General features: G+C 38.0%; 1 protein-coding gene across 3 annotated transcripts in view; it reads left to right on the forward strand.

The window, feature by feature from the left end:
- Positions 1-23,178, forward strand: part of LOC108712323 (protein unc-13 homolog C-like) — a 253,359-nt gene that overhangs the window by 75,934 nt on the left and 154,247 nt on the right. For all 3 annotated transcript variants that reach the window (XM_041588308.1, XM_041588310.1, XM_041588309.1), the window contains exons 7-8: positions 1,041-1,112; positions 6,400-6,619. In XM_041588308.1, coding sequence (XP_041444242.1) covers positions 1,041-1,112; positions 6,400-6,619 — 292 coding nt within the window. The remainder of the gene's footprint in view (positions 1-1,040; positions 1,113-6,399; positions 6,620-23,178) is intronic.

Here is a 23,178-nt window from a genome sequence, read left to right on the forward strand (position 1 = left end):
ATATGAGTTCTGAGTTGTAAATTCTTTATTGATCACTTTATTGATGTATAGTGTGGAAAAACACCTTAACCCGCAGAATATATATATTCAGTAAAGTGTCATTCATTGTTCTGGAGCAATAAAGGCCATATTAAATTTGAAATTTAACCTCCCATGGAAAATACATCTGATAACAATAAACCTTACATCCCAATAAACGTTTTTATGACATCTGTAAGTCTGACCTACATTTATGGTAATGATATAGCCTATAAATATTCTTTATACTTTTTCCTATTTATGCATTATCCCAAGCCATGCATTTTTGTAGAATCATTTAGAATGACGCATTTTGCGCCATTGGGTGCTTCATCTGATGAAGTGCCCAATGGCATGAAATGCGTCTGGAGGGAATGGCTGGCACAAGGTATACAGACAGGGAGGGAGACACTGTCATGTGGTATGTTATGCATGAACACTTGTATTGACTATGCATTTGTACTTCGGTGAATTTGCACAAATAAATATTTGATGTGAGGTTCTGTGCATGTTTCTAATTTGAGTGTATAGCTATCACAGCATAATGTTTTTCTTTTTATCTTGGGAAAACAGGGATTTAATTAAAAGATTTGCAAAAGTCGCAATGGATAATATCATGGTTAAATTACACTAGTTTATTGATGGCAAAATATGTTACCCTTTCGGTGTTCGCTAGGGCTAAACTACTCATATTATGAGCATCTGTTTAGGCTATGAATCTCTTTAATCACAATTAAAGTATTGCACCCAAGCTGTTTCCTTTTTTGTTGTTTGTTTGCTTTTGCCATTGTCTTTCAGACTTTGCACTCTGCAAATACAGCTCAGCTGGTCACAGATTCCATGTTGTGTTAAAAATCACTGTTTATCTGGACATTGGACTTGTGTTCTGTCATTTGATTAATAAGAAGATATACTTTAAAACTCACAGATTTTATTCATCCCATAAATAAGTAAAGTCATATACTATTGTGTGTGTTTACATTCATATCATGCCAGCAGTGACATCTGTATTTTCTGTTTAGACACTGGCTGCAAGGAAAGCAGGAATATCAGTAGCAATGGGCATCCGAACATTTGTAAACAATGAGGAGCTGGTAAGTGCATTTCCAGTAAGAATCATTTTTTATTTGCAGGAAATGTATTTTACTGTGATCGCACAAAGGACCAGAAACTGCAAACTGTATAATTGCTGTTTTTTTGTGCACTAGTGCTGATAGTTTTACAATGCAATGATGACACACAGAGTTGTTATTTATCAAAATCCAAATTTTTCTCATGTTTTAAATGAAAAAAGTCTGACCAAACTAGAATCCACGATTGCAAATCAAATTGCAAATAGGACCTCTGCCATTGACTTCTACAGGACCTCGATAGGTTGAAGATGGAGTATTTTCGGATTCTGACTTTTTGCATCCTCGGTGTCAGGGAACTGGGAGTTCCCTCTGGGGAAGTTGTCTGGATCTAGGAGGAAGCCCCTCAGGAGGGATCAGGAACTTGGTATCCAGGGATTAAGCAGAAGGGGTAGTCAAGTTCGGGCAACTGGTCAAAAGGCAGGCAGAATACAAACAGAGTCCAAAGTCCAGGCAGGTAGTAAACAACAAGAGATCAATCAAGAATATCCTCATGGATAACAGGAATAGCAACAGGGAACCCAGGAATCTACTCAGGAACAAGATCCTATTTTCGGGCGCCTCAGGCGTCCTTTTAAAGGGGTTTTTTGGCGCCCTTGCGTCGGCGTCAGCACGTCTGCGACCGACGCGCTGCGCCTGCGTCCGTCGCGCCGTTGTGACGTCTTCGCGCCTGCGCACTTGCGCGCAGGCGTCTCTGCGCCGGCGCCGCTACCCACGTGGCGGCCATGGGCGCCGCCATTTTGGGAGCGTCGTCGGAAGAGGTAGTTGCGCCGCCCGGAGCTCCTGGTCCTGCTCCGGGCGGCGATCGTGACAGTACCCCCCCCACTCACGGGGGGCCTCAGGACCACCGGGACAAGGCTTCTGGGGAAACTTGGCATGAAAATCCCTCACCAGACGAGGAGCGTGAACATCACGGTGTCCTTCCCAGGAGCATTCTTCAGGGCCAAAGCCCCTCCACTGAATGAGGTACTGAAGGGACCCTCTGGAGATCCTGGAGTCTAGGATTTTCTCCACCTCATACTCGAGTTGACCCTCCACAGAGATGGCAGGAGGAGGAGACTGACCGCCAGAGAACCGGTTGGTGATGGCGGGTTTCACCAGAGACACGTGGAACACGTTGGGGATTCTCATCTCTGGTGGAAGCTGGAGTCTGACAGCCACAGGGTTGATTATCTCCAAGATGGGAAATGGACCTACGAATTTTGGACCCAACTTGGGAGATGGTATCTTCAACCGGATATTCCTGGAAGAGAGCCAGACATTATCACCCACCTTGTAGGGAGGAGAGGATCTTCGACGACGATCCGCGAAAGTCTTATGAACAAGAGCGCTCTTCTCTAGGTTCAACTTGGTAGCAGCCCAAATAGCAGACATATGGGCTGCGGAATCGTCAGCAGCCGGGACGTCAGATAACACAAAGTCTTGGGGAAAAGCTTGAGGATGCTGACCATACACCGACATGAACGGAGACCTTCCTGTAGAGGAATGACAAGCATTATTATGAGCGAATTCCGCCCATGGGAGGAGATCAGACCAGTCATCCTGGCAGAGGGATACGTGGTTCCTCAGGAACTGTTCCAGGGCTTGGTTGACACGTTCAGCTGCCCCATTCGTCTGCGGATGGTATGCAGAAGAAAACTGAAGAACAATTCCCAAGTCTTTGCATAGTGAACGCCAGAATTTGGCAGTAAACTGGGTGCCTCTATCGGAGACGATCTCCACCGGGAAACCATGCAGGCGGAAGATGTACTGGATAAATAGCTGGGACAACTCCACCGCAGAGGGCAACTTCTTCAAAGGGATGAAATGGGCCATTTTGGAGAATCGATCAATGACAACCCAGATCACAGTGTTCCCACAAGAGGGAGGAAGTTCGACAATGAAGTCCATGGACAGGTGGGTCCAGGGACGGGAAGGAACCGGCAAAGGCTGTAGTAACCCACTGGGGCGAGAGTGGCTTGACTTAGATGTGGCACAAACATTACAAGCAGCAACAAAGTCCTTCACATCTTTGCGGATATCAGGCCACCAAACCAGGCGTCGTAAGAGTTCAAGAGTCTTAGCTGGGCCTGGGTGTCCGGCTTGCCTGGAGCAATGGGTCTGTTGCAGGATAGGCAGACGCAGCTCAGGAGGAACAAATGCCATTCCAATGGGTGTATCTGAAGGAGCAGAAGACTGACCAGCCAGGATTTGGTCAGCAAACTGTGGATACAGGGAGGCAATAATCTTGATTGGAGGGATGATTGGCTCTTGTCTCTCAGGAGAGCGGTCCACCGGAGTGAAGCTACGAGACAAGGCATCGGCCTTCTGATTCTTGGAGCCTGGGCGATAAGACAAGATAAAATTAAATCGAGAGAAGAAGAGAGCCCACCTTGCTTGTCTGGGGTTTAGCCTCTTGAGGGACTGGATGAACTCGAGATTCTTATGATCGGTGTAAATCTGAACAGGAATCAGAGAACCCTCCAGGAGGTGACGCCACTCTTCAAGGGCAAGTTTAACAGCCAAGAGTTCTCGGTTCCCGACATCGTAGTTCTGCTCCGCGGACTAAAACTTCTTGGAGAAATAAGCACAGGGATGCAACTTCCCATCAGTGGGGTGTCTCTGAGACAGGATGGCTCCGGCTCCGACTTCAGAAGCATCAACTTCGATGCAGAAGGGTAGTTCGGGATTGGGGTGTCGGAGGACAGAAGCGGACGTGAAGGCCTCTTTCAAGGACTGAAAAGCTTCAATGGCAGATGGAGGTCACAAGCTGGGTTTACCCCCTTTCCGGATGAGGGCCAGGATAGGTGCAATGCGGGAAGAGAACCCCCGGATGAACTGCCGATAGTAGTTAGCAAATCCGATAAATCTCTGGATTGCCTTGGTACTCAGCGGGAGAGGCCACTCCTGGATGGCAGACACTTTCACGGGATCCATCTCAAATCCCTCAGGAGAGATAATGTATCCTAGGAAGGGGATCTTGGACACCTCGAAGACGCACTTCTCCAACTTGGCGAAGAGAGAGTTCTTCCTCAGACGAGAGAGTACCTCCTTCACCTGGGAGCGATGGCTTTCTAGGTCTTTAGAAAAGATCAGGATGTCGTCCAGGTACACGACTACGAACCTTCCTAGGAGATCCCGGAACACATCGTTAACAAACTCCTGGAAGACGGCAGGGGCATTGCAGAGGCCGAAGGGCATAACGAGATATTCATAGTGCCCGTCACGAGTGTTGAAAGCCGTCTTCCATTCATCACCCTCACGGATGCGAATGAGGTTGTACGCCCCCCGGAGATCCAACTTAGAGAATATCTTCGCCCCCTTCAGCTGGTCGAAGAGCTTTTCCAGGATCGCCTCCAGCGTGTGTCCCACGTAATTCTGCCGGGCTTCATACGCCTCCATGCGGGAATGCAGGCCCCGAAAGGCCCTGCCGAAATCAGGCTGAGCTTCCTCAGTGGGATCCATGGCCCGAAAATAATGTCAGGGAACTGGGAGTTCCCTCTGGGGAAGTTGTCTGGATCTAGGAGGAAGCCCCTCAGGAGGGATCAGGAACTTGGTATCCAGGGATTAAGCAGAAGGGGTAGTCAAGTTCGGGCAACTGGTCAAAAGGCAGGCAGAATACAAACAGAGTCCAAAGTCCAGGCAGGTAGTAAACAACAAGAGATCAATCAAGAATATCCTCAGGGATAACAGGAATAGCAACAGGGAACCCAGGAATCTACTCAGGAACAAGATCCTATTTTCGGGCGCCATCTTGGCGCCTCAGGCGTCCTTTTAAAGGGGTTTTTTGGCGCCCTTGCGTCGGCGTCAGCACGTCTGCGACCGACGCGCTGCGCCTGCGTCCGTCGCGCCGTTGTGACGTCTTCGAGCCTGCGCACTTGCGCGCAGGCGTCTCTGCGCCGGCGCCGCTACCCACGTGGCGGCCATGGGCGCCGCCATTTTGGGAGCGGCTCGGAAGAGGTAGTTGCGCCGCCCGGAGCTCCTGGTCCTGCTCCGGGCGGCGATCGTGACACTCGGGGTATAATAAATCTCAAAAAATTCTAGTATTATTTCCACTAAAAATTTGGATTCTATACTAAAAAGAAACTCAAAATTTTTGAGAAGTCGAGCTGTTGAGTCCTGATTATTATGTAGCCCACCCTAGGGCCTATATGACCTTTCATCTTTTTTTATTCTTCCTGCACTGATATATATCATATAAAGTATATATTTTCATATAACCGCAACAATTTTATAAGATGCAGCTATGTGCAAAATGTAAGAGATAAAAAGTGAAACCTAATAGCCAACACCTAGCTTCATGGCTATTATGAAACTATTTGTGGACAGTAAACAAAATTGTGCAAAGGAAAACGTTGATGCCCATATAAGAAAATGTTGCTTAGCTTCTTTATGTAGATTTAATGCAGATGTATTTTAATCAATGATGTGTAAGACAATGCTTTTGATATGATATAAGACATGATAAATATGTGTGTAAGGGTCAGCTTGGGCAGGTCGTTCTCCCCGAGCTACCGAATGCTTATGTATTCTGTGCTTGAATAAACTTCCTTCTCCGATTGAAACTTTGAAAGGGCGTTGGCTGCAATCATTGGGATAGACACTCACTAAGGTCCAGACCCAACAGGACTTTTATGAATAACCCCCACCGTGTTAAAAACTTTGCATTTCTGGACCAAAATAATTGCATATGTTTCCTATTATTGAAGAAAAATCTCAGTCCCCAAGTAAATATACACCTACCCTTCCTTTGATTTAATGTCAAGCTAATTCACACATAAACCAAGTTGAACAATTACAAGCATATCTCTATTAAAATATCCCTATGTTTTAAGGCTTCCGACACACAGTCTGATTAGTGGGTGAGATCTGAAAAGTAGCTGGCAGGCTGATTGGGCAGCAATATATGGCCCCATCTCTCGGAATTCCTCTGATCCAACTGGTCACTATGCAGCTATTTAGCTGGATTGCTACACGCGATTGTGACTTGACTCATTGCATAATAAGGTATTAGTGGGAATCCTCTGTCCATAATTTGCCTATTTGTAACCCACTTACGTAATGTTGCAAGTAGTAAAGTTATGGTAAAAAATGGACCTTAGAATTTACAAGATATAGAGATATATGGCCTGGTTTAACAGGTTTATATAACAGCTAGATAGCAGTAAGTTACAGTCATGATTTCAAATAGTCCTGTAACTACCAATAAATAAATAAATAAATAAAAGTCTGTAAAGATAATCTAATAAAAATCAGTGTTGTGTCTCAACAGAAAATGCACGTGTTCAAGAAAACACTTCAAGCTCTGATTTACCCAATATCTTCGACCACACCACACAACTTTGAAGTTTGGACTGCAACGACACCAACCTACTGCTATGAATGTGAAGGCCTGCTTTGGGGCATAGCAAGGCAGGGTATGAGATGTACAGAGTGTGGAGTCAAGTGCCATGAGAAATGCCAAGACCTTCTAAATGCTGACTGCTTACAAAGTAAGGGTCTTATGTCAACTATTGTAAATATGATTAAAATAATGATCTTTTGGACAGGTATAATTATAATTAACCATACATGATGAGGGGCTGTTCCATTCATAGTTATATTAACTCTTTCATCAAGTGATGTACAGGTATAAGATCTGTATCCCATTATCCAGAAAGCTCCAAATTACAGGAAGGCTGGCTCCCACAGACTCCAATATAAACAAATAATCAAAATTTTTAAAAATTATTTCCTTTTTCTCTGTAATAATAAAACAGTACCTTGTACATAATCCAAACTAAGATAATTAATCCTTATTGGAGGCGAAACCAGCCTATTGGGTTTATCTAATGTTTACATGATTTTCTAGTAGACAAGCTATGAAGATCCAAATTACGGAAAGATTCATTATCCAGAAAATCCCAGGTCCTGAGCATTCTGGATAACAGGTCCCATACCTGTATAAAGAATCTGGGAAATCACAGTCTCCATGAAAGAAAATGTTTGTTTGTTTGTTTGCCGTGATTTCCTTACAATTTACATTTTTATACAAATTGCATTGTATTCTTACTGATTCTGCAGGAAGGGTATCATTAAAAGAAAAAGAAGAAAAGCTCATTTGTTTCATTATAAAGCTAAAAAAGCAGTGTGACTCAGGTGATAAGATAAACAGTAGCCATAAGCAATATTTTTAGGATATCCCTTTTTTTAAAACATTTGCACAAAAGTTTGCGGTAAAAAAAAAAATGATTTAAATTGCATCCTCTTATTTATGAAAATCAATGTATAAAGGACCTTTGGTGTTTGATGTTGTTTCTCTTGATAAAGGTGCACAGTATCTGAGGGCCACACAATATATATATTCCCCATGCTCACAAATAATTCCAAACTGACAACAAAGCACAGGGTGAACAATGGGATTATATATAGCATCCCTTCTGACTTTTAGAAAATTAAGGCTTTGTTTTTGCAAATGTGATGTTATTTTAATCTTTATTTATACAACACTAACTTGTTTATGTAGATCTTTACAAAGACTGTTCAATATTCACATCAATTGTTGCCCCATGGATTTTACAATCTAATGAGATAACAATGATTTGAATAATGTACCATGCTCTTGCCTGGTTTTGGAAACATCAGAGCTACAATTTAGTAACTGACTGGTTGCATGTCCCACATTGGGGGGCAGATTTATCAAAGTGTGAAATTAGAGCTCAACACAGTAAAATTACACCACACTCTATTCATTTATATGGGATTTTGCAGGATTATTTATCAAATGGTAAATGCTAACTTTCACCCATTGATAAGTCACCTTTAAAAATCCTATATAAATTATAGATAGTGGCAGAATTTTTCTGTGTGCTCACTAGTCTTATCCTTAATATTAGAATTAGGTATGGGGTTCTTTTTCCGAAAACCCATTATCCAGAAGTCTCCAAATTATGGGAAAGCCATCTCCCATAGAATTCATTTTATCCATATAATTAATATTTTTAAAAATGATTACCTATCTGTAATAATAAAACAGTACTTTGTTCTTGATCTAAACTAAGATATAATACATCCTTATTGGAAGCAAAACCAGCCTATTGGGTTTATTTAATATTTACATGTTTTTTTAGTAGACATAAGGTGTGAAGATTCAAATTACAGAAAGGTCAGTTATTCATAAAACCCCGGGTCCCGAGCATTCTGGATAATAGGTACCATACCTGTATTATTACAACGGGAGGCCCATTTATTAAAGGTTGAATTTTAGTGGTATTAGAGCTTTTTGAAACCAAGATTAAACAAATTTTCTCTAAAACCACAAATTACATGAACGTTATTAAAGATCAGATTATAAAAAGCACAAACTAAAATAGCCACTGAGCATTTCGGAAAAAAAACCAAAACCTCGAAATTTTCATGAATGAATGAACATTCGTATGAAAACAAACATTCAGGTCCCCAAAAACCTTGAAATCCATGAACAAAAACAGAAAAGAATGGCAACTTCCATTTATTTCTACATGACCTCGAGAACTTTTACTTTGGCATACTTTCATATTTGTAGCTTTTTTGGTTTTTACGGGGATAAAAAATGACAAAAGTGCACTTAAAAACCAGAATCAGAGAAACAAACTTTCCCAGAATATTTTTAAATCAGCCCTTTAGTATGGTTTTCACACTGCAGTTTACAAAGATTTTCTAGGCACCAAGAGTTCCGTCACAAGTTTATAACTGAACTGATGGTGCCTGTTGTTGAAAAGATATATTATGAGCAAGGTGTTCTTTGGACAGTTTTTGACAGGGAGAATTGAGGTGGTCAAAATGCCCTTTGCCTCCAGTAGTTTCCTTCGTTTCCAGTTCATTTTTTAATTTTAATTTAGAGTAACTCTAAAGTTCTAATGCCTGTAGAAATGAAGACTTATGAAGGTTTATATACAAGCAGCCATTACGTCTTCACATCATAACTGAATAAATTATTATTGCAGCTTCATTTTTGAAAAGGTAAAATGACGGTAAACCGAGTGTAATATATTGCCTGTGTCAAAAGAAAAAAAATTTATTGCACAAGTAAACACGGCATTCTTAGTGCCTTTATTTTAATAGGTTTTCTTTCCATTTGCAAGATGAAATTGTGTGCTTTTTGAACCAAAGTGATGAAAAATAACTCAAAGTAATAACACTTTTCATTTCTTTATTGATGCACTAAATGTGCATTTGTAAATAACGCACTAAAGTCTAGCACAAGAGAAATTCATCTCCTCTTGTTTAAATAACAGAATATTATCAAAGCAATTACTCTAATTCAAAATGAGATTATGGCATAACATATGTTTTTGCAATTAATGCAATTTTGCAGTACACACCCAGGGGCACATTTACTATGGGTCGAATATTGAGTGTTAATTAAATATCGATAAACGACCATCGAAGTTAAATCCTTCGTCTTCAAATATCGAAGTTGAAAGGATTTACCACATTTCTTTCGATCGATGATGGAAGGAAAAATCGTTTTAATCCATCAATCGAACAATTTTCCTTCGATCAGAAATTACTTAGAAAGGATGGGGACCTTCTCCATAGGCTAACATTGGTGCTCGGTAGGTTTTAGGTGGCGAACTAGGTGCTCGAAGTTATTTTTAAAGAGACAGTACAGATGAAGCCACTTGGATTTGTGAGTTAAATGCGTCATGACTCAGGGTTAATTGAATAAACTGTGTTATCTAAAGTCATCTTAACTCATTTAATGCATTTAACCTTTTCATTAGCATACCAAAGCACCATTGTTCACAATGGTGAATGCTTTGATTAGGTGGGATGTTGTGACACAGTTTTCTGTGTTAAATGAGATAAATGGGATATCTGTGTTTAGTTATTCTGTGTCAAACAGATAAACCAAAGTGGCTGCATCTGTACTTCGACTATCGAATGGTCAAATAGTCGAACAATTTTTAGTTCGAAACGTTCTATTCGAAGTCGAAGGTCGAAGTAGCCAATTCGATGGTCGAAGCAGCCAAAAAAACCTTCGAAATTCAAAGTATTTTTCATTCTAATCCTTCACTCGAGCTAAGTAAATGTGCCCCTAAGTGTCAACCCTGCACTTGCATAAAAGCTATATTTTATCAAGGGAAAAAGTAATCGAAAATCTTTTGTAGAGGTTGGCAAATTTGGTTAATCAAATTGTCTTATTAAATGTCATGTTTTTTTAAAATTTCGTGCATTTTTTAAAATATAAAAAATAATATAAATATAAAAATATTATAATATAAGCCCCCCCAGTTATTTTGTGACCCCAACAAACATAAAGATAACATTCTTAGTTGTAGGATGGAAAAAGGCAGGCCAGGCATACTAATAATTCATAACTATACAAAATAAGTGATGAAAACCAACCAAACAATTTATAAATTCACGAAATCGCAGCGAAAATTCAACGGTGTCAAAATATTTTTGTTGCCGGCGACAATTCTGATGCTGGCGACAATTCTAGGTGCCCATTGACTTTAATGGGTGTCAGAATTGTCGCCGGCGTCGGAATTGTCGCCAGCGTCAAAAATATTTTGATGCTGCTTCAAAATTCGCGTTTCGCTAATTTTTCGCTGTTTCACAAATTTTTCGGCGGAGCGAAACGGGATTAATTCGCCCATCACTACTGATAATCTGTCCACTCGTAACTTCCAAAAATTATTATAAAACTGAACATACACTTTAGGTTAATAGTTACCAAACAGCAGTTTCAACATCAATAACACAATAAATAGGAAAGTCAGAGAGGCACTTCCCATTTTCTATCAATACTCATCCCCCCTCCTACTCACACCTTCAATGAAAGAAGTTCTAATTGCTGAGCAACATATTGTTTTAGCTATTATATTGTTTTTATTTTTTCAAATTCCTTAGAGAGGATCAGAATAAAAGGATTACGCTGACAGACAGGCCAGATGGTGTTGACATTTTGAAACCCACCAGAATGCATTCAATCCATTCCTAATTGTGATCTTTGTTGTCCTGAAAGCATTAAATGTTCTTTTCTGGAATTAATATCGCACTGAACTCTTTTTAAAGATCACTTTAGAAAGTCTAACATTTCATTCTTCATCTGTGTGTCATGATATCTCCTGAATGAACCTTTATAGAGGAAATAAAATGCCACAATAATGTAATGCTAATATAATACAAGTACAGTAAGGGCTTAGGTTAAGCATTTGTACAATGGCTTAAGATATACAACATGCTTTTGTTGCCTAATACATACATAAAGTGTATAAATGTACTTGAGTGTACTGAATAAAATGCTTGACTTTATAAAGGGTGGCAGCTAAAAAGCTTCTGAAATGCACAACATGCTTTTCTTTACGCTGCCCCAATCTTTTTAATCTCCTTCAATCTTCAGATCTATTTAAACAGCCCCAAGGTTGTTATACTTGTCAGGTGCAGGAAATGACCCCTGACATATGCTTGTTATCCATTGCAGACAGTTTTATCCATTCTTGAAAACTCTGATAAATCACCACATTACACCATGAAAGCAACAAAGGAACAAAAATGTGGATGAATGTATCCAGTGGGCTATGTCATCTGATTTGGAATAAAAAAAATAGTTGGCAGTTGGCAAAGTGTTTTACTAAAACAGTTATTTGAATTTACACTCTTGGCTTCAAAGCTTAAGAAAAACTTGTGGCATATTTTATATAGTTTAGAAAATAAAGGAAAAGATAACCAGAATGAGTTCCATAACTACAGCTGCAAAAGTTGGCTGTGGCTGGGACATTAGCTATAATGCTTTTAGCCACCATGCATTGAACTATTTCTACTTTTCAGTTAAATGCTTTAAATCTCATTCATCAAATGATGGCTCTGTGCTAGGCATAAAACATAATTGTACCAAGTTCAGCAACATACAGAAAGTGCCTTTTTCTACTTTTAGCCGTCCATATAAGCAGTTCCCTGGTTAAAAAGTCAACACCAGAGCTACTGAGACAAATACAAATGCTCAGTATTCAGGCATATTTTACTTACTAAATTTGGGACAGCACTTATGGTACAGTACATTAGTGAATTAGTGAATACTGATCATTCCTTTTACTGAAACTCCAGAGGATCACATTTTCATGCTTCTTCTAGATTCTATTTTGTCATATATTCCTTGTTGCATTCATTAAATCCAACTCATATTATTTTTGTGCAAATTCAACAGTTGTTGAAATATATAATTTAAGATTTGTAGGTCTAAAGCTTGACATTGTACATCTAATATTTAGCTTTATAAACGATTGTATGATTTATTTCATTATGTAGGCCATGGGTCTTGATTTCAATTCCTTTTCAATATGGAATTAGTTAGCCTTGCAAGGTCACAGCCGTATGTAAGTTGCTTGTTTCCCTTCCTTCTCCTTTTAGTATCATGTGTTTCATAGTCATGGCATTTCAGCTCTTTAAAGTTTTTGTATGGTTTTGTAAAGTTATCACAAATGTATGTGTTTGAGGGCTCTGACTTTCTAAAAGTCCTAAATGCTATCTCTGATCTGTTTTACTTTTAATTCCCCTAAATAAAATATATTTTCATGTTACATAAGGGCCCTCACCATCTATTTCATATAAATACAGACATTCATGTATTTTTTGGTTTGTTCCTTTTAAAAAGCCTCATAATTGGTAAATGCCAGCACTTTTCAATAATTTCCTTACACATATATAGGTATATATATATATATATACCTATATATATATATATATATATATATATATATATATATATATATATATATATATATATATATATATATATATATCAAAAATGTATTTCAAAATTTAATTATTTATTATTTTACATTCATGCAATCCCTGTCAGTCCTGTCTGCTTTGTTTCATTGCTCCCTGGTGTCTGATATTCTTTAAATCTTTCTATTAAAATAATTTCACTTAAAGGAATTGTTCAGTGTAAAAATAAAAACTGGGTAAATAGACAGGCTGTGCAAAATAAAAAAATTTTCTAATATAGTTAGTTAGGCAAAAATGTAATGTATAAATTCTGCGGGCCCGGGACAACTGTCCCCCCTGTGACCCCCTGATGGTGGCCCTGAAAGGAACAGTTCAGTGTGAAAATAAAAAAAAAACTGGTTAAATAGATAGGCTGTGCAAAATACCATTTAGCACTGATGTCTATGTGGTCTTTTAACTGTAGTGTGGAGTGGGCGGGATCTGGGTGGGGCTTGGGGGCTGTGGTGGGCGGGGCCCAGGGGGCCCTGAACATTTTGTTGTACTGGGCCCCGTGATTTCTAATGGCCCTGGTTCCTTTAAATACTGTATTATAGAGCTCACATTTGTTTTTATTGACACATAGTAATACTCCCATGTCAAATAATTATCTTGAATCTAGATTACTAGCAAACTTTTCAAAAGTTCATAAATTATCCCTATGTAGTACCTGGTGGATATTTTTAACTTAAAAACTATACCAGTGGTATGAGCATCCGTATCTTTGGTCTTCCAAGTGGTTGGACAAATTGGACTGGTATTTTGGATAACTGCAGGCTCCTGTAGACCTGTCAGACATGAATCACATACATGGCCTGATGCTATACTCATTCATATGGCAAAGCCATTATTTTGTCCTCATACATGGAAAAATTATACATGGAGATAGCACTCCACTTCATAAAAAAGGCATGTTATATTTCTCTGTGCTGCAACTACTCATAAAGGCAATATTATTGGATGTGGAGTGCTGTCCAAATACATAATTTCTAAGTGATTAAATACAGTATTTGAAGAGACCAGAATATGTGCACTAGATTTATCTAAATATGTTAGAGTAGAGTGCAATATTTGGGGTTTTTATGGCCTCATACAGGTGCCAATATAATGCTAATTCAAGAATAGCCATGCTAGCAGACAATATTTGCTATATACATCTTAGCTTAAAATTTGTTTACTACATTTTTAGTGGATTTAATAATGAGTGGTGAAATAATAGGGGAGAATCAGCATTTGCTCTGCCAACCCTACACAACACGGATTGGCATATAATTCATTTTTATGAATTAAAAAATGCTTACCAAAACACATGCCCATTGGTAATTGCATTGGTTATTTATACCCATTTGTACGAATGAATAGGAGATACAGTACTATGTTGGATCAAAGTACTGTATCATTCTGAGAAAAAATAATGGTTGCATTAAGAACAAATAAGATAAATGTTTGGTGATCATAAACTGAAATCATGATACTGAGTAAACATAACTCATATATATTACATATATATTACAAATGCATTTGTAATATGAAGAATGTCATCAAGGGAAGAAGCTTAATCAAATTATTTATTGGAGGCAAGTAAGGGTGGATACATGCATGTTTTGCACTGCCTGGAAGTCATGGATAAGGGAAGGTTTCTCCCTAAACTTAGAGTGAAAATAATAACTCTTGCACTGCAGATCCCAATTACAAATCTGTAGCTCCGCCTGTCGTTTTGTAACCAATTCAAAGTATCTTACTTTCAGCACAAGTTATCTTGACACCAATCATCATGCAGTGGTTGAATCATTAAGAGCTACAATATATATCATCAAAAGACTAGAGAAACCACATTCTAAGCTTTGTGACTCTTATGGCAACAAATTACATTGTTGAAAGCCAGAGTGTGCAGGAGTATCTTTCCACTTCTAGTTGCCTACGCTTGTGAAATCCCAATTCAGCTGCAACCATTGAACGTGATTTATTTTATACTGTATTTTGGTAATAATAAGGTGGTCACTTTACCATAGCTACACTTCATTTACACATGTACCTTTACTTTTCTGTAACATCCAAAATGGCTAAATTCACAGGCTGCCTTGTCCGGTCACCTTCTTTCATTTACAGGGTTTGTAGGTAAGTCTCTAGTTTCTCTGCTCTGCCTATGTGCCATATGTACAGTAGGTACAGTTCATAGCTTCCATTGCAAGTAGTCACAGAGGTTGGCAGTAAAAGCCTACCTCGGACAGAGTCTTCAATCAAAAAAGGAGTTTAGGTGGTTGACGTAATGGGTTCATTTTTAAAATGCTTCCATGCAAAGCCTTAGCTACCTTAATGAGTCTCTGTGGCAGATTTTAAAAGGACCTCTTCACTTCACTGATAGGCTGTGGTCTATGTGGCAATGCCCCAGATGTCAGGGTCAGTTTCTGAAATCTGAATGATTGGAGATGGGATTTACAAATACACTGGAGGTATAGCATTTGCATAATCTTGTATTTAATTGATGGACAATAGGGTTATTAACCTTAAATTATGCTAAGTAACAACTTACTTTAGATGGAGCTATTTTCATTGAATACGGACTAGTAGCAATATATTTTCCCAGCATGCCATTTACATGTGTTACACTGTGAAACATTTTTGGGTAAGCTTGTTACTAAAAATTTGTATTATACTTGACATGGAACTTTCCCTTGGAATTATGTAAAGCTTTTGTGTCATGACTATCATGATGCTCTGTGCCCAGGGACATATTTTGCATCTGTGTTCATTAAATCCCAAAGGAAACCTCTATAAAATAATTATCAAAGTAAGCCAAGTCTCTTTCCAATAACTCACACATTAAGAGTATCTAGAGTTATCTGAAGAGTCTGGAAGGGAGAGACTGCTGGATTTATATTTTGAATTGGCAGAAACTGACAGTAATATTAAAGTAATGAGCTCCAGTGAGGTTACTGTTGGCCATAAGGCTATACTATTGAAAAACAACTTGGCAGCTATTCTTGCACTGTAAAGACAGTTTATAGATATGAGCCAAATATGTCAGAAATATGACAGGCTAGACCGTATGCAAGACTATCTTTATATAAAAGCTTGGAAAATGCATAATTAAGACCTGGAATAATAATAATGTCAAAACACATTTGTTTCTCCACCCTACACAGTCCGTCATATTAACACAATTAAAATATACAAGTGTGGGATTCATTATCCAGAAACTCATTATACAGAAAGCACCGTATTATGGAAAGGCCATCTCCCATAGACTCCATTTTATCTAAATAATCCAAATGTTTTAAAACAATTCTCTTTTTCTCTGTAATAATAAAACAGTACCTTGTACTTGATCCTAACTAAGATATAATTAATCCTTATTGGAAGCAAAACCAACCTTTTAGTTTATTTAATCTTTATATTATTTTCTAGTAGACATGGTATGAAGATCCAAATCACGGAAAGATCCATTATCTGGAAAATCCCAGGTCCTGAGCATTCTGGATAACAGGTCCCATACCTGTAGAATATACAGTGTTTAGCAGAAAATAGGGAGCATCTGCTAACATAGGTGCTATATTACACAAGTGCAGTTGCCCATACTAACCAAGCCTACTACAAGTTAACTATATTAGTGTATCAGAACATATATAGAAACAAAAAAAGTTCAAGGAAAACAAAGGGGAGCTGCCTGCTTGGCCCTGCAAACATAGATAGATTGCACTGGGATCGACAAAGATTTTTTGACCTGGCCGATCAATTTCCTGACAGATGTGGGCCGAAGAATCGTAAGATGTACAATCCCACTAACCGCACGATAATTTTCGAAGGATTGGTAGGACTTCTCAAAAATTGGTCGTTCGGCAAGAAGAATCGTCGCATCTATGGGGAGCTTAAAGAAGTGGTAGAAGAGTTCTTTCAATACAATCAATCTTTCAATACATCATTCTGAGTGTATAACGATGAGTAGTGATGGGCGAATCTGTGCGAAAAATTTGCGATACGCATTGAAGTCAGTGGGCGTCAATAGAATTTTGATAGATGTCAATTTTATCGCAAGCAACAATTTTTATACGCACAAGTATTTGGTCCAAATGCAAGTCAATGGGCACCCGAATAATTCTGACGAGCAACAATTTTTATGCGCGCACCAATTTTTACGTGTGTTAATGTTTTTTTTACGGGGCAGATTTTCGCTGCGTATTGTCACCAGAGTTTCGCGAATTAATTCACTTGCAGCGAAATTTGGAGATTTGCAGCGAATTTGTGTGTGGTGAATTTATTCGCCCATCATTACCGATGAATAGATTAGACAAATTCCTTGGCAAATTATTTCTTCACTTTTGCCACATCTGTGTCTTCTTTCATTTAACTAGCCTTTACATGCGGGACAGAAGTTGTAGAAATTTCTGTTGTATTTCCGAATGACATATGCATAATCACTTTATTTTATGAACAAATTTAACACTCAAATGTAAAATTAAATTTACAAAGCCTGCGTGCATCTGTGGTTTCTGTATATTTTAATAACAGAAGTGCTAACTGTTAAATCCAACACCATGTGAAAACCCCCATCTTTAGATTAGGCAATTATAAAATCCTCCATAAATAAGCTATATCTTTAATTAAACAGGCAAAAACAGTAAGCAATGATCACAGAGCTGCAGCCGGGAACTCCTGCCGATGTCTTATTTTACTTGTGCTATTGGTTTCTATAAATTAAGTCAATACTGTAATACTGCATAAAAAAAAGCTGGCACTATTCATCCATTGATGGTTGTCCAATAAAGATACAAGCATTTGAGAACCGATTTGTGTGTATGTGGCTTAAGGACATATACGCTATGTTTGTTTGCTTGTTAAAAGTCATCTGTAAACCAACATCAACAATGCTTGGGCTCTGGACTTCAAAATTGCAAAAGTGTATGTTAATGTGGCCTTAATGTACAAAACAAAGAATCACTCGCAATATACATAGTTATTATTGTTCCAGAATAGGGGCAGGCACTTGAAAAGGGCATTAACTGTTAATGAAAAAGATACAGATACATCCCTTTTGACTATTTGTCTTGCAGTAAGTAAACGACTTTAAAGGAACAGTGACACCAAAAAATTAAAGCATTTTAAAGTAATGAAACTATTATGTACTCCCTGCACTGATAAAACTGATCTGTTTGCTTCAGAAACATTACTATAGTTCATATAAACAACTAGCTGTCTACCAATGGCGGATATTGAAAAAAGGCTATATGGCACAGGATAAATAGTGGATAACAGATAACACCATTATGTTCTACAGAGCTTATCTGCTATCTGCTGTGTAACTTGAGCCTTTTCTCCTTTGAATGGCTGCCCCCATTGCTACAAGGCAGCTTATTTTTATAAACAATAGTAGTGTTTCTGAAGCAAATGCAGCAGTTTTACCAGTGCTGGGCAACATTATATTATACATAGTAACATAGTAAGTTAGTTTGAAAAAAGACAAACGTCCGTCAAGTTCAACCTTTTAACTTTTTTTAACCTGCCTAACTGCCAGTTGATCCAGAGGAAGGCGAAAAACCCCATCTGAAGCCTTTCCAAATTTCCTCAGAGGGGGAAAAAATTCCTTCAAGACTCCAATATGGCAATCAGATTAGTCCCTGAATCAACTTGTACTATGAGCTATCTTCCATAACCTATAACCTATTCCTTCCCTCACTTGCTAAATAGCCATTCAACCCCTTCTTAAAGCTATCTAATGTATTAGCCCATACAACTGGTTCAGGGAGAGAATTCCACATCTTCACAGCTCTCACTGTAAAAAACCCCTTCCAAATATTGTCTCTTCTCCAGCATGAACATCCCCAATTTGGCCAGTCTTTCCTCATAGCTAAGATTTTCAATACCTTTCACCAGCTTAGTTGCCGTTCTCTGTACCCTCTCTAATACAATAATGTCCTGTTTGAGTGATGGAGACCAAAACTGTATGGCATATTCTAGATGGGGCTTTACCAGTGTTCTATACTGTGGAAGAATGAACCCCTTCTCCTGTGAATCTATGCCCCTTTTAATACAGCTCATGACTATATTTGCCCTTGATGCTCCTGACTGGCATTGCTTGCTACAGCCAAGTTTATTATCTACAAAGACTCCAAGGTCCTTTTCCATAATGGATTTGCCTAGTGCAGTCCCATTAAGGGTATAAGTGGCTTGGATATTTTTACATCCCAGGTGTATGACTTTACATTTATCAACATTGAATCTCATTTGCCACTTAGCTGCTCAGATTGCCAGTTTGTCAAGATCCTGTTGCAAGAATGACGCAACCTGGATGGAATTAATTAGGGTGAATACTTTTTCTGCAAACACTGACATAACTTACAATACCCTCCCCTAAGTCATTAATGAACAAGTTAAATAAAAGTGTACCCAATACCGAGCCATGAGGGACCCCACTAAGAACCTTACTCCAAGCAGAGAATGTACCATTAACAACCACCCTATGTACCCAATTCTGTAGCCAGTTTCCTATACATGTGCAAACAACTTCATTAAGCACAACAGACCTTAGTTTAGAAAGCAGTTATTTGTGGGGCACAGTATCAAACACTTTGGTAAAATCCGAATAGATCACATCTACTGCCCCCCCCCCACTGTCCAGCATCTTACTTACTTCATCATAAAAAGCAAACAAATGTATCTGACTTGACCTATCCTTCATAAAGCCATACATAAAGACAACATTTTGAATGTGATCCCTTAACAAGCCTTCAAATAATTTGCCCACCACAGATGTCAAATTTACTGGCCTATAATTGCCAGACTGAGATTGTAATCCCTTTTTAAATATTGGAAAGACATCAACTTTTGTCCAATCCATAGGTACCAATACCAGATGAAAGTGAATCTGAGAAAATCAGAAATTATATTTTATTATTTTAAAAACACTTTAATTTTTTGATGTTCCTGTAAGATTAATTATGCCCTTCTTTCTATTCCTCATAACTCCTTTTTACCCACTTTATGGGTATAAATAGACAAGTTATAAAGAATAAACAAACACATACAAAATATAAATAATTATCATATTTAAAAATTGTTACTGTTTAATGGATTCCATCATTATGTAATCAACTTTATTGGGAAGCAAAAAATATAGTAAACATCTTTACCTATGTAAGCTTTTAGGCAGGTATCACAAAGTGTTTCATAAAGGGTCACACCGACATTTGTCCTATTTTACTATGAATATATATGAATATTTTATTTATATAGTGTTATGTTTCCATGTAGTGCTGTACAGTAGCATAAGGAAGATAATAACTGCTGTTATGTATGTGGTTATTAAATTAAGTCATATAGCTTACAAAACATATCCGCAGTATACATTCATTTTTAATTTTTTTGTAATGTCATGTTCCCAAATATGTACTGAAAAGAAGCTAAAAATAGCCTGTTTCTAAATCAAGAGTCTGCTCATTACCAATGAACTGAGATGAAAAATCAGCTCTAACATTAAGCATTCAGGTCATTTTCTGTTGAGTGTTCTACACTGCATTACTTTGGAGACAGGCTATTAGGTCCTGATATGCCCTTCAGTGCACTGACTCCCTTGGCATCTGCTTGTTACTAACAATATCACATTTATTGCAACTGTATTTACTCATTTCATCAAACATTCAAATTCCCTAAATAGATGATTATATTGTATAAAAAGTGTTGTATTAAAGAAATGTATCTGTCAAGCTGATTTTGCCTCCTAACGGCCATATGCAGAATATTTCTTATTATGTCCTGTCTTCCAGTTCAGCCTCTAGACCTCTCAATAGCATGTCTGTCAGTGATTGTTTATATATTGTATATTCATAATATGCACTCAACATCATGCAAATGTAATCTGTTATTTGGTGGAAGGATCCAATTATGACATTCTGAAATGTTATCAATACTTTTTCCATCCTTTTTAATTTTCCAGACAGACAATACAATAGCAGGGGAATTCTAATTTTTGTTCCAGGTATACATGAGTAAATGACTGATCCAAGAAGGTCTTCTATGACTAGGTTATGACAACACTTGTACAGAAGTGTGCTGTCTTTTGGTGTTCTGCCTTTTTGTATTGATCATTATTAAAATTCATATTTATATAAGATGCACAACCAAAGTTTACTTGTCTATCTAACAAGAAAAGTTTTTGCATCTAAATAATAAACATTGAGCTATAAAATATAATAAATATAAAAACAGTGGATCTAAAACAATACTAAAAGTAAAAAAACAAAAAGGAGAGACCGCTCAAACTCACCGCTCATTCCTCCCTTTGTCAGGTGCTCAGTCTCCAGTGTCCCAACTGTATCCAATAACGAAACTCGAAATAGACGGCACTTCTGGACAAATTTGAATATAGCAGGAACCTATGATTAAGGGATTTGATCCCGAAACGCGTTAGGTTTTGTCCAGCTACCTGCTATATTCAATTTTGTCCAGAAGTGGCGTCTATGTCGAGTTTCATTATTGGATCTAAAACAATTGGGGAAATTTACTAACCGGTGAAAATTTGCCAGCTATGGCTTTGCGCACATCGCAACACTTCACCAGGCGTAAATTCGCCTGGACAATGCTATTTCATGAAGATCCGAAGTTGCGCACAGGGTACCGAACGCTGGTGAAATTACACCAGCAAAATTACGATCAGCAGTTCGAAGTTACGCTAGCATTGGCTAATTTGCATACGGCGTGCAGTTAAAGTACAATGGTGTATATGCTGCAGCAAATACATTACACTACACAAGGCCAGGGAACCTTAATAAAATTATATAAAGTTGTTATAATGCCCTACACATGTGCCCACAGTATAGTTTAGGTGCCATATGTTAGCAAATGTAGGGTGGAATGACGGTACCCCAAAAAAAATGTACGATCTTTTTCAGTCTATCACCCTTTAAATAGAAAAAAACGTCAGCGTGTTTTTGGGAATTAGAAAAATGTTCAACTTTTTTTTTGAGGAACTCCTATCTACTCTTTTGCACTTTGCCTGGTCTGAGGTGGCGAAGGCAAGTCTCATGATAGAGGTAATGGTCAGTAAAATCAAAAACGTAGTGAATTTGCATACTAATGCTCTTTCACCAAACTGAAAATTCGCCTGGTGTTAGAGTGCGAAGTTGCGCCAGAGTCTATCTCCTTGGCGAAATTATGCCAGCTACCGTTAGTAAATTGGCGAAGTGCCGTGATGGCGTTCCCCACTTTTCCCTTTAGTAAATTTCGACTCACAAAAACGCCTCAATACTGTACATAGGACATTACTATTGCTCAGAAAAGTAAAAAATAGAATCCTTTTTCTGTAATATTCCCCCCTAACAATTGTTTTTAAAGAAAATCTTATTAAAGAGCATTCGGATGTGTATGGTTAAAACATAACATGCAAAGAAAGACTCATTTGTAGTTTTCAAATATGCAATTCCAGGACAAATTTATATATTCCATATGGGAGACTGTTCAGTAAAAAAATATATATTATGATACGAACAGGTAACATATATATATATATATATATATATATATATATATATATATATATATATATATATATATATATATATATATATATATTGTAAGATGTGTCTTAAGGGACCAGAGTCTCAAGTGTGCCCAGAGAGGATTCTGGGATTTGTGGTCTGCTGAAAGCCAGTGAGTGCTAAACTCTAACGTGTGTAAATAGAACACCATTGAGGGTGTGAAGTGGGACTGTTTATGTTATGTGATTTCCCCTATGTGAAGCCAGTGGGCTGAAGAATTGTGTTTATTTGAAATTAAAAGTCAGCAAAGCTGCAGTTTAAACTCTTCAAGGTGATCAGTCTCTGTTTTACTACCGGAAGCTCAATATATATATATTATTGATGTACTTTGCAGTTTGTAGGGTGCAGTTCAAATAATAAAAGTTCATGATTGGCAGAATGGCATTCACTGGATCTTAGGTAAAAAGGTCATGACTTGACTTTGGTAATCTATCCTACCTACTTCTACAAAAATTATATTCATATGCCAAAATTGATTGGTACATGGGGGACTGCTTCAACAGTGACCTGACAAAAATGTATAAGTAAAGGCAAAATTAATGTAAAGTTGATTCATAACAGCAATGAAATGATGGAACATTTCCTGGAAAGGTTAAGCATTTCATAACAAGTGATTTATCTCAGTTATGGCAAATTATTGTCCCTTTGCCTTATACTGCAACAAAAAGTACTGCAGCAGCCAAGAAGCAATCATAGAACTAAAGCCAAGAACTGTATTGCTGTGCTTGTAAACATTGTTTTTCCTCCTCTCGTATTGCTAAATAGACATCTAAAAAACTTTAAAATGT

The sequence above is a fragment of the Xenopus laevis genome, chromosome 3S, assembly GCF_017654675.1.
Source record: "Xenopus laevis strain J_2021 chromosome 3S, Xenopus_laevis_v10.1, whole genome shotgun sequence".
Taxonomy (NCBI): Eukaryota; Metazoa; Chordata; class Amphibia; order Anura; family Pipidae; genus Xenopus; species Xenopus laevis.